A 12,192-nucleotide genomic window follows, 5' to 3' on the forward strand; every position below is an offset into this window, starting at 1 on the left:
AGATTTTGCTGTCATAAACCTTCCAATGCCATGAAAAGAACTCCTGTTGGGCTCAGAGTAGGGGAGTATGGTGGGTGGCAAACATTCATGAATTTCATGAAATTCTTGATTGATATTGAACCACTCTGACTTGGATGGCACAGTCACATTGTCCCACACGGTGACATCGATAGGATGCCCTGCCGCTCACACACTACACAATCTTGAGTCTCACTAAAATGTCAGGCCATATCGAGCGTTATATGGCTCCAAGGTGGCATGATGGGGGAGAACCCTATGATTGCTGATGGCAACACACAATGTGACATTGCCACCACACTGGCCAGGGACTTCAACAATGGCCCTCTGGTCAATCACATTCTGCCTCTCCTCCTCCCTTTGGTCAGGTTGAAACCATTAAAATATATTTATGTGGTCTTTTGCAGGAATCCATTTGAAACACTATGGAAAAATATGTTTATTTTCAAGTGATACGCAAAGACAGACGTATACTGTAGAGTAGACTGCAGTTTTGAACACCTACCTGTATACACTGGAATCTTTGACTCTCGCCCTCTCTGAGTTGCGTTCAAAGGGCAGTGTGCCGTTGCCTAATGCGCTTTATGTTGCGTTTGAGGACACGATCAATGGCAGAAAGGCCAGTGGTCTTCGGTCATTTTCTGCTGTATTTCACACAGTTTGATTGCTTTGTTCTGACAGACCATGTCAACAATGAGGGTCTCTTGATGTGGGGAGAACCTAGATGCCCTCCCACCCTGATGTGGCCATCTGGCAATTGTACAAAAAGAGAGCATGCTGTTACAAAAATATGCGGTCGTAACACTGTTACAAAAAAATTATGTACTGAAACACTTTTTTTGCAGCACTGTATGACTGGGTTGCACCTCTAGTCCTGCGTCTGTCATTGTCATACCATGGAACAAGAACACAGTCTGTCACAGTAGCCTGAGCTTCATCAGGAATGACTGTTCTTTGTCTTACCCCTCTTCCTCCTCCTTGACCACTTCTTACTCTGCCTCTGCATCTCAGATTGTGTCTGTCCATCGTGACACTTCAACAACCAGGGCTCCCTGGCCTGGTTTATATTGCTGGCCTTGCATCATTAGCCACAAGTGTGATCAGTTTTGAGTTTCACTTTTGCTACCTGTGCTTACCATTGTGCAACACGAGATCACCTCTTTACAAAATGTGTTTTAATGGGTGAGAATATGGTTGTAAGTTATTTCTAAGCAAGAGAAAGGTGCTTAAGGTTTTGCCAAAAGGGTGATCAATCCAATAAATGGGTTCAGGGGACAGAGCATTCAGTTCAGACAGTAGAGTTCAGTGTTTTAGCAGTTGAAAAATACTGTACCTACAGGATCAAAGTTCGCCATTGATTAGATAGATCTCTGAATAAACCTCTGCAGCTGATTGAAATGCAAATTGGGTTTGCACATCACACACGCGTGCACAATTACTCCAGTGTCTGATAAGTCTCACAGAAGTGGTGACTGAGGCTTGAATGAACATGGAAAGAAAAACAAATACTTGTGTGTTACTTCTCATGAACCTGCTTCAACTCTGCTTTCATTCCAGCCCTAATAAGATAACGTCTTCTGTTCTGTCTCCATTGACATCGCTCAGGCTAATCACTGCTGTTTCCTGCTTCCATTTAAAGAGCAGATTTAAACTTCTCTCTCTCTCTCTCTCTCTCTCTCTCTCTCTCTCGCTCTCTCTCTCTCGACAGGTGGAGGAGATCAGGGGTTTTATCGAGTCTCTGGCAGAGAAAGTTGAGGAGGTGAAGAGAAAGCACAGCGCCATTCTCGCCTCACCCAACCCTGATGAAAGTAATGTTCTTTTTGTATTTTATGTCTACTTGTGTTTGATTCCCTCAACCCAACTGAACGATTGTAGAACAATGGTTCATCACGTTTCCAGACTGAAAACTGCCCAAGAACATAAAAGCCCTCTCTGGTTGGGGTATGTCGCTCTGGGTACCGGCGACACGGCTGAGTGCAATCTGAGCAATATTTGATAACCGGACGCCAAAACTCTGCAAAGAAGTTAGAATGTTACGAGGAAGGATTTTACAACTCTGGTGAATTATCAGAATGGGAAATGTTTTACCTGAAATGATCTATTTATCTCTTTCTTAAAGTTGTCACTACTTCTCCATGTCAGTTGTATACAATTATTTTTCAAAACTATCTTTAGAAAAATTTGAAAAATAAAACCAGATAGTATCTTAACCTAACATGGTAGCCTATACATGCTTGGGATCCACTTATTGTCATTCGGAGCATGTTAGCATAGGGAGAGTAGCATTTTTCTTCCAAGTACCCCTTTGGCCAAGTGGGCTACAGCCCATAGCCTGTATGTTAGCCTGTCGTATTGATAAAATTTAGTTCCCCACTCATCTTCATTCTCCAATGATTCGTCATAAATTTGTGCATTGATTGCAACTGAAGCAGGACCCAATTAAACACAGACCTGTTTGCACATAGATTTCATTGTGTCTTAAATGATTGCATTCAGTAATGTGTCAGAAGGCGCAAAAGAGATGGTAGAAATAGCTAAAAGAGTCTTCACAAGATGAATCATGGTTGCTGGTTTTAACCCCACAAGAAGAAATTATTGATTTCTTAAAAAAAGCTAAAAGCCTGGTTTTGACTGAATTTTCATTTTAGTCTGTTTTTTTTCTCTTTTTACTTATTTCTTTGGTTTTCTGCTGCCATATCATTCTCCACTTGCGTCCTCTTATTCAGTCTGTGCTACAGGCGTTTCCCATTCCCTCTCCCTTTCTAAAACCTCCCCCCTCTCATTTATGTTCTCTTACACCCCTCATTTATGTCAAGGCATTGATCGAGACCCCATCTCTCACAAGAGGGATGACACCAATACCACTAACACCTCCCAGTCTTTTTTCCCCTCTTTGAGCCCCTTCCTCCCACTTACCCCAGGAAGCCTTGATCTGCATGCTGCATCAAATGAGCCCTTTAACAGGCCGACACAGAGCAAGTAGCACCCAGGCGAGTGCTCCATTTAAGATACAAATTCTACCACAAGTTGTCCCTTTTGTGACTGAAATCAGTGCTCTGTGTGTGTGTGTGTGCGCGCGTGTGCATCAGTCAGTAGTTGTGAATGTCAGGGTCGTTCATTACACCAAGGTCTGTATATTCTTCACATTCCACCTGTTGCATAGTGACCGCTGGTGGCAGTCAGTGTGTGTGTGTATGTGTGTGTGTGTCCCATTGTGAAACAGATTCCTCTTTAAATTTTTATACATGACTTGGCAAACTGCCAGAGGTATCAGCCCAATCTAGTATCCTCATTGTTAAAAGCTCCACTACACCTAGCAGTGAAACATAAACATTTAGCACACAAAATTAATCAAGGCATATAAGAAATATAAATTTAGCAAAAATCAATCATCTGCTGATATGGCTGTCACAGGAAGTAAAATCTTAGGATATCTCACCTGAAAAGGTATGATCTATCTTATTGAAAATGTGGATTAAATCTATCAAGCCATAGAACAGATGTTTAAGATTGTGTAAAAATCAATAATCCCTTCTGCCGGTTGGATTATGAGGCAAAAAGTTTAGTATATCCAAGAAACATGATTGACAGATCGCTATAGCTTAAACATGTTTTGCCTTTGCTTGAAAAGCAACAGTGGACACAGGGAGTCATCCCTCTGCTGATTGTTGGTTAATTAACATTAAAGCCAGCAGGGACACGATTTACTGACACACAGAGGATAGGAGTGTTCACAAATGGTCTAAAAAAAAAAAAAAGAGGAAAAAATGAGTAAGAAATATGAGGAAAACAATTCCATTTAGTTCCTCCCACGTGCAAAAGTGTTTCTACTCTGTTCTCTTCAGTTGGATGTTTGAGCATCACGGAAGTTTTCACATTTATGTGGTAGGATTTAAAACTTTCTCTGCATGCAGCTTGAATCTTGATTGATGACATCACATTAGTTTGGAATTGGCTTTTTATTCTTCTGGTTGTTTGTCTGTCCACAATTTCCACTGGTCCAACAACTTTCTTGAGAAGAAATGTGCCACCTCTCATCTACCTTCCAGAACGAATCCATATTTTCAGGGGTGAGAGGATCTTATGAAGACCTTGCAGCTGCTCACCAGCGAATGTGCACCTTATTTCATTGTAATTCTCTGTTGTGCATATTGTTCTATTTGGCAGATTGCTTTACCTCTCTGAAATTTTCCAAAGTTGTGAGCCATGTAGCCTTGCTGCCTCTCGGCAACATGTGATATTATTCCTGTACGATGAGCTTCTCTTTCCATCCTCTCAGTCACTGTTCAGCTGCCTGGGGCCGTTCACCTCCCTGCTGCCAGCCGCAGCGGGCCCAACGATGCTGCGCGCTCTCTGTAGATATGGGTCACAAGCAGATTGCTTGTTCCTGCAAAGTAATTGATCATTTTACTCCAAACCTGGGCTGTGGCTAAACACAAGTAGCAGCAGTTTTTGTGGGGCAAAAGCTTGCTGTTATATTCTCGGATGGAGACTAAAAACACACATTCATTGATCAAAGTATCACATGGAGACAAACATTTATAGGAACACCGACCTGCAGATAAAATACTGTATAAAGAGACACAACCAATCCATTATTACTTGTTTAACTGTGGCTTACTCACTTGCCAGCTGTTGTGGTGAATTTATGATATCAAAGGCAACAGAAAAAAAAACACCAAAAGCCAGCCATTACACACATTTAAACACATGGATGAGTAGCAGAGACACACACACACAGCAACTGTATACACACAAAAGCTCCATTAAACTGAGCGTAACAGTGTTGGGTGGTAAACCTTCTGTTTCTGTCATGGTTTATCAGTTTCATAATCGCATCACATCTCCCCAGCCACCGCCCACCTGGCCAGCTTAGCTTCATGACCCTGGCCTCCCATCCTCCTGCTCCCACTCCTCCTCTTCCTCCTCCTCCTGCCTGGGGAGCGTTTGTGTTCACTAACTGAGATTTTTCCTGTTGATCGCCACAGGGTTAATTCCTGCCCACTTGGAGAGTCCAAATTAATGTTCATACTCATACTGATACACACACAAACACACACATACATTCACACTTGGCTTTTTGTAATATTACCTTCACCCCTGCGTTACACATTATCCCATATCACAGTTTGCTCATCTCCCTAAATGAAGCAGAGCAAAATTCCACAAGGGAATTCAAATATATTATGTGTGTTTTACTTGTCTGTGTGTGGGCTGTTCACAGCAGTGTGCAGTAGTGGCTTATTAATAATGATAGATGAGGTAATAGCCTTCGAATCATAATGGCTATTGAACCTGCATTTTCTCATTGAACACATTCATCTCATGCAGGAAAGGACAAGATAAATGCATTTTATATTTAGAAGCATCAACACACATCACATTTTCCATGAAATAACTGTTGTTTTGCTCATAGCTTCCCGGTATTAGCCTTGTGTTGCACTGTTTCTCATTCGTTGGATTGATGAGAAATTTGGTGATGGATCTCATGGAGAAAGGTCAAAAGTCACATATTAATTAAGGTCAGTGGCCTTCACACTCCCAGAGGAGTGCAGGGAAGACTGAAACGAGAAGAGCTGGCGACATCAAAACCTTTGGAGTACTTGATTAATCACAGTAGGGTATTATTGGAAAAAAGTCATTATAATGGCAGGAAAAAGCATTTTTCCCAGTTGCCATCTCTTTCACCAGCGAGGTGACTCACACGTCGAATCAGATAGCTTCCAGAGTTAAGGAAGGTGCACCGTATTAGATCGTGAAATTACTCAGTAACTTCCTGTTGTCTCCCTCATCTGATAATTCTTATCTTCTAGTCTGTCAGTTCTCCACTGCAATCACAGGTTAGAAATCGATCATCACCTTCCTTAGTGGAGGGAAGTGTTGAATCAAATTATCAAACTGTTTTTGTAACATCGATTTTTCATGAGTGTCCACAGTTCCAGCGTCTTTCACTGAGACAGTAGAGGGAGAGTAACACTGGGTTATGTCATAATGAGAGAATTCATCGTTCCAATATCTAAGCTTATGCATGCACTTAAGGAAAAGGTTTCAGTGTAACTATTGGCTGTATAAGCAAATGTAAGAAAAGTACATTTCTGAAATTGGAATTGATGCAGCAGAACTAACAGAAAATCCCACTCAGAATTTTGAATGGGTTTTAATGGTAAACTCCAACTTCTGCCTGCCAGAAAATTAGCGCACAAACAAAATGTCGACAGACTCTACTTGTCTCACAGGCAGAAGTTAAATTAAAAGTTAGCTTTCTTTTGTTTGCCAATTGCTCCATTTTTACATTTGCATTTTCATTCAGAGCCAGGGTTGCAGGCAGCTCATGTAAGGAAGGTGAACTTTAAAATTGAATAGGAGAAATGGCACCAGGAGAGGTGCAGTCAGTCACAATACCTCACCATCAGTGAATAGGAAAGTAAACAGTGTGAGCTGCTGCCGCGCTTCTGCTCAGTGTCCATTGGTTTGGTTGCAGGGAATCTGCCCCTTACCACTGATTTTCCAACCACTTAGTGTTTGCTCCCTCTGACATCTTAGCCTCTAGTTTCGAAAGAGCAACTTTCCTGACTCTTAAATGTCCTCAGCTTGCTGCTTGGGGGATGCTAGTTTTTAATTGCAGCCTGTTTTGGCTGAGTGCACCCCCCACCCTCTGAGCTCCACCACCCTCAACCAAATCAAAGCACTGTTTAAGCTTTCTCTATTTCCTTTGTTCTTCATCAACAACTGTTATTCACTGTGTCACTGTCTATTTTTTTCTGTCTCCCACATAATGTCTGAGCTGATATGGTGTTATAGCTACTGAGGACTTGGTTTGCACTGTAGAATGATACTATTTTTCTTAAAGTGAAGTTGATACAAGAGACTGCTCTTTCCGAGGGTAAGGTCACCAACACACTGACACAATCACACACATTCATGCACATAATGGTGGTCAAACCATAAATCAGTTTAAATACTCTGTCCTCTTGGCTCCAGAGCTCCAGACAGTGAGGAGTTTGCAGTAATAGTGCTCTGATCGAGATAAACATGTCAGGTATTGGGAGGCGAAGGCAGGGGGGTTTCAAAGTGACAGTGTGATGTTAACACACACAGTAACCCTGGTTTTCTGTCTTAAGCCCTGTTTTGACAGCAAGAGTTTTTTTTCCAGGAACCAGAATCAGTAATACTTTTTGATCCCTGCAGTGCAGCTGTTCATGTTGCAGGCGCTCCTATTCTCTTCTAGAATAGAAAATATGTAAGGATGACATAATAATTCAATGAAGTATATCAGAGGAAAGAATTTTACCTACTAAAAAGTCCCAGCTTGTTGGGTAGCACTTTTAGAAAGTGCATGAAATTTGAGGGTGGGGTTTGCATTACTGACCTGCTTGATCAAGCACATGCATCATTTAATATATTCACTCATATAAAACGCATGAAGACAATATTTGTTCAAATAAAGTGACCTACAACAACAACCTGTGCCAATCGAACAATAGCGCTAAATCCAACTTGCATTGCGTTACTAGTATGCAAATCAACGATATGATTAATATTATATAATGTGCCACAGGGATTAGCCACATTTTAGCGACCATTTTTAAGGCACACAAAGCATAAACATCCATGGTTTTCCTCCCAAAGGAGGAAAATGTCTTCAGCTACTATGAATCACAGTCATTATTTCTGGCATTTAACCAAAACCAGATGAACACGATGTTCAACAATCCTAACCTATTTCTTGGTTGAAGGACTCATTCCTGCACTACTCTTTGCTGGTAACCAGACAAAGAGCCACTTGTGACTGTGTTGCACCCTACACAGATTACTGCCAAGCTGAAGCAGCGTCGTGGTGATTTCAGTAGATGGAGAAGGGAAGATGTGCTGTGGGCTGCATTTGTTTACAAAGTTCATGTGTCCATGGAGTGATGACGAGATGAGACATGTCAAAGTTGGTCTCAATGCTGCAACATTTTGGATGTTAAGCTGCATCATAAGAGCTTTTCAACCCAAAAGCTGAAAACGCTAACCTGACATCAGTCCACAGGTGCATAATTGTTTCACCAAACTATTTTTGAAGAGACCCAATCAAAGCTGCAGACTTGCTATAATGTAGGAATTTGTGTCAGATACCCCTACTGTTATGCTTCCACGGGCTGTTCTGGACTTTGGATCTGGCTTTTATCCATCACCCCCTGACCTGAGCCCAGAGTTTGTTCCTGTTGCACTGCAAATATCAGTCATGTTTGAGTGATGAGCTCAGATTCTGTCTCTCTGAAACATTAGACACCTGGACTCTAGACAATCAATACGCCAAGCAAACACACAGAAGGCTGGTAATATATTTACGGAGAGACTGCAGGAGGCACCAAGACTGAGAGATGGAGAAGATGATAAATGGAGGCTAGTTAGATTAAAAAGGCAGCACCTGACCCAGTGTAAAAGCGGAGGAATTGGTTTGGTGTCATGACACCCTGACATCAGACTGGCGGTGTCTATTTTATAGTTTCATCAGAGACAAAGGCATACTGCTGATTCTGACAATCAAGAAGTAGTCTTACATTCTGCTGTAGACATCCATGATGTTTCTTTTATTAAATTCTTACATGTTCATCAGGCAGGAGAGGATGAATGCATCTTATAACAACATCCTGATTAAGAGTGCTGAAGGGAAGTGTACTTTGGAGGTCTAGTGTATATTCAAAGGCCTGAATGTGTTGAAAATGCCTGCCAGGATACTTGAAACCCCTCTGAAAGCTACTGCAAAGATGAGTAACCTCCATTGTGAAATTTTATGAGAAATATTAAAAGAGGAAATTGATCATTTAAGACAGATTTAAAAACTGTTCATACAATTTGTCAACTGACAGAAGCAACAGATCAAGAAGCGGTGAGTCATTTATGCCAGTCTTCCTTTTGTCTGTTATTCTGGTGATATCGTCCTTGCACAAACAAACCGGACAGATTCAGTTCCAGATGTACAATAATGCTGAGAGCGGTTTTACTTAAGACATCCTGTCACAAGTGTGGTGGGAGGTGATTGAATAACACTTGAGATACGTAACTCTAAAAGGCTGGCATTCTTCAGTTAATCCCACTAAAAAAAACAGATGAGAAGATGGACGCTAAAAAGGCACTACTCCTTTGTGGAATACTCGCTGTCTTTTTGGCTCTTGGTGTAAAGCCCATCCTCTCATGATGAACTATAGATCTTTCAGATCTTTCTATTATTTGTATTAGCACAAGTGTAGAAATGTTTGCTTTCGCTATTATGGCACATGGCGCCTCACTGATGTGTTTTGGACAACAATGGAAGGGTATTGTATACAAGCGATTCATGTTGGAACACATTTCTTCTTTTGGCTGCAATGGAGAGAGAGGTTTGTCAGAGACTGAAGGATCAAGTTGGTTGGTGTGTCTGATTGGGTGCTGCTCTTTCAAAATGAGGAACCACAGAAAAGTGACAGCAATGCTAGATTTGAGCTCACTTGTGTGTATTTGAAGGGCTGAAGAAAGCTACGTTATTGAGATTTTTAAGTCAAAATACTGCTTAAGAGCAATACTTCTTCAATATATCAAATCTACTTTCCTGTGTTATCAAGGCAGGTAAACAATCTGAAGTCATTTGATTGGACTCCGGGGCTGTAAAATTCATATAATCGTTCTCAAATTTACAACATTCCTCCTCTTGATATTCATTGGGATGAACTGTATTTTGTTCCTTTTCAGTGTTTTTAAGCATGTTTATGTGTTTTGAATACAGATAAGCGAGTGCCAAATTAGCTCTGTCAGAGCTGGCCAAATGAAGTGCTGATGTATTCACTGGAATCCTATCAAAGTTGCAGTGCTGTTACTGAGTATTAGTATTCAGCTGAAATGTTTTTTGTTGTTTTTTTTGCTTACTTGGAAAATACTTTTATTACAGTGGTCCCTCGTTAATCGCGGGAGTTATGTTCTAAAAATGACCCGCAATAGGCAAAATCCGTGAAGTAGTCAGCTTTATATATTACAGTTATATAGCCGTGTAACTTCTGCCTTCCTTTAGCATGTCCAGAAGTCCAACTTTTTGTGCGATGGTTTGCATCTTCCTCTGCCTTTTGGGTGCTACCGCAGGTGCTTTTGACCGTGCAGAACAAAAAGTTGCAAACATACAGTACAGCACTTCCGAGTCACACTGCTAGCGATCGAAGATTTATGTAAATTTGGCGAGCTGAACGCATTCCGTACTGTACAGGAGAGATGACACAGAGGAGATGGATTGACAATGGTCTACAGCCAATCTGCGTCCTGCAGAACACAATGCTGTAAAAAAAAAAAACATTTAAAAAGCATGCAAAATTGCACTAAAAAAAAATCCGCAAAACTGCGAGGCCGCGAAAGGTGAACCACGTTATAGCGAGGGACCACTGTATTTCAGCTTAGGTCATTGTGCACCTATTAAAATACACAGCCAAAACAGACCAGTGTGTGGCTGATAAGAATCATTTGACAATAATCAATAAATAATTTTCCAGTGCGGATACATTTGTTGACGAGAGGTATTTCATTATCTGTTGAGAACTGTAAGGATGATGCAGAAATTTAACTGAGTAGTTCAGTGACTATGATGATGGAACAAATCACAGTACAGTATAATATGCTTTATTGTCCCTGTAGGGAATTTCATCTTGGACTCACATGCTGCACACATTAATGCCTCCACAGTTACAGTCAAGCAAACTCCAGATGAACTAAACAGCGCAATACATGCTACATAATCCACATTCCATGTAATATTGCAAAAGCCCTGCAGCTTAAAGCAACAATATGCAGGTTTAGAAACGTATGGCGCTGTAATCGTTCTAGTGGTTTAACTACAAATATGACCAGGACCACTACAGAAAATTACAGATGAGCATCAAATATCCAGGTATTCACATTATCCCACCCTCCCCTCCCATTTTTCTTTAAACTAGGTGTCAACCTAGCCTAGTCTGTGCATTTCGACTTGTAATTAAAACCAAACCCCTGAACTAACTTACCTTTTCCAGAATTCCACTTATTTTTTTTTATCTCCTGTGCTACCTCTCTGCCCTGCTTCCATCTCTCATCCATTTCTTGGTGCCTGGTACATCTTTCTCACTTGCTCTGTCTTGCTCTCTCTCTATCACTCTCTCTCTCTCTCTCTCCCTCTCTCTCTCTGCCACTTTGAAACAATCTGACGTTGGCGAGGGGACCAACTGCACTCATCGCCATAGCAACACAGTCTTAATGATGGCAACAAGCGTGACCTGAAGATTCCATTTGTGAGCGTCTGGGAGAAGGATGGAGTGTGAAGCCATAGCTCAATTGACTCCTCAGTTTTGCCCTCTAATTTGCTTCCCTCTCACTTGTACTTATTCATCAGCATCGCCACTTTTCCTCTTTTCAGACAGCCAGTAACCAGGCTGAATAGACACTTGATTGAGCAAGTTGGCCTCTGTTTGGTAGCCACGAAATCTAATCTAAGTCCTTAACATGCGGCTACACACATACGCACGCACGCACGCACACACACACACACACACACTCACATTTTTTTCTTTTCCTAGTGTTTACTTTATCAGCTCTGTGGTGCTGGTGCAGCTGACCTTGCTGAACAGGTTACCAAGGTTTGCCACGGTGCCACTGTTTCCATAACTTTACACCTCTGACTTTGATATTGTGCAAACATAAAGATTACCATACAATTATTATTCAAATGAAATAATGTTTTATGTCTCTCTGAAAAACACAACCAAGCACTGCTTATTCATTCAGTCCCAGGGGCCTCAGCCCACCTCTAGACATCTTGCTCTGACCCTGATAAACTGTTGAAAATTGACCAGAGACACAGTTAGATTCTAATGGTTATTAATGATATGTTAATGCTGTTATGTTTTTTTTTCCTCCCTCTATATTTACTTAGAGCCTCATAACATTTATTTGATTCCTTTGCTCAACTGTCAATTTGAACTAAATAGTCGCATAGACTTTGGTCAGATCTGATGTTAAGATGAGTCCTCAGAGATCTGAGCCCTCGTTTACGAATGTTGCGTGCACACATTTTCTATGCTAATTTTGGGATTTAAGAAAATACAAAAAAACATAGCAGCAAAATATGCGGTCCTCCACGGAAGCTCTGACCCATGCTTACGAACACTTTGGAGACAAAGGAAACTGGACACCGAC

At 41.3% G+C, this 12,192-nt stretch overlaps 1 protein-coding gene across 7 annotated transcripts in view; it reads left to right on the forward strand.

The window, feature by feature from the left end:
- The window catches only part of stx1a (syntaxin 1A (brain)), a 59,908-nt gene that overhangs the window by 27,799 nt on the left and 19,917 nt on the right, over positions 1–12,192 (forward strand). For all 7 annotated transcript variants that reach the window (XR_015118181.1, XM_086216313.1, XM_086216315.1 and 4 more), the window contains exon 3: positions 1,727–1,826. Coding sequence is in view for 6 of the 7 variants with exons in the window: in XM_086216313.1 (XP_086072439.1) it covers positions 1,727–1,826 (100 nt within the window). In the remaining variant the exon portion in view is untranslated. The remainder of the gene's footprint in view (positions 1–1,726; positions 1,827–12,192) is intronic.

Source organism: Aulostomus chinensis, chromosome 10, assembly GCF_037954235.1.
Source record: "Aulostomus chinensis isolate RoL2024-O1b breed Wild chromosome 10, RoL_Achi_v1.0, whole genome shotgun sequence".
Classification (NCBI taxonomy): domain Eukaryota; kingdom Metazoa; phylum Chordata; class Actinopteri; order Syngnathiformes; family Aulostomidae; genus Aulostomus; species Aulostomus chinensis.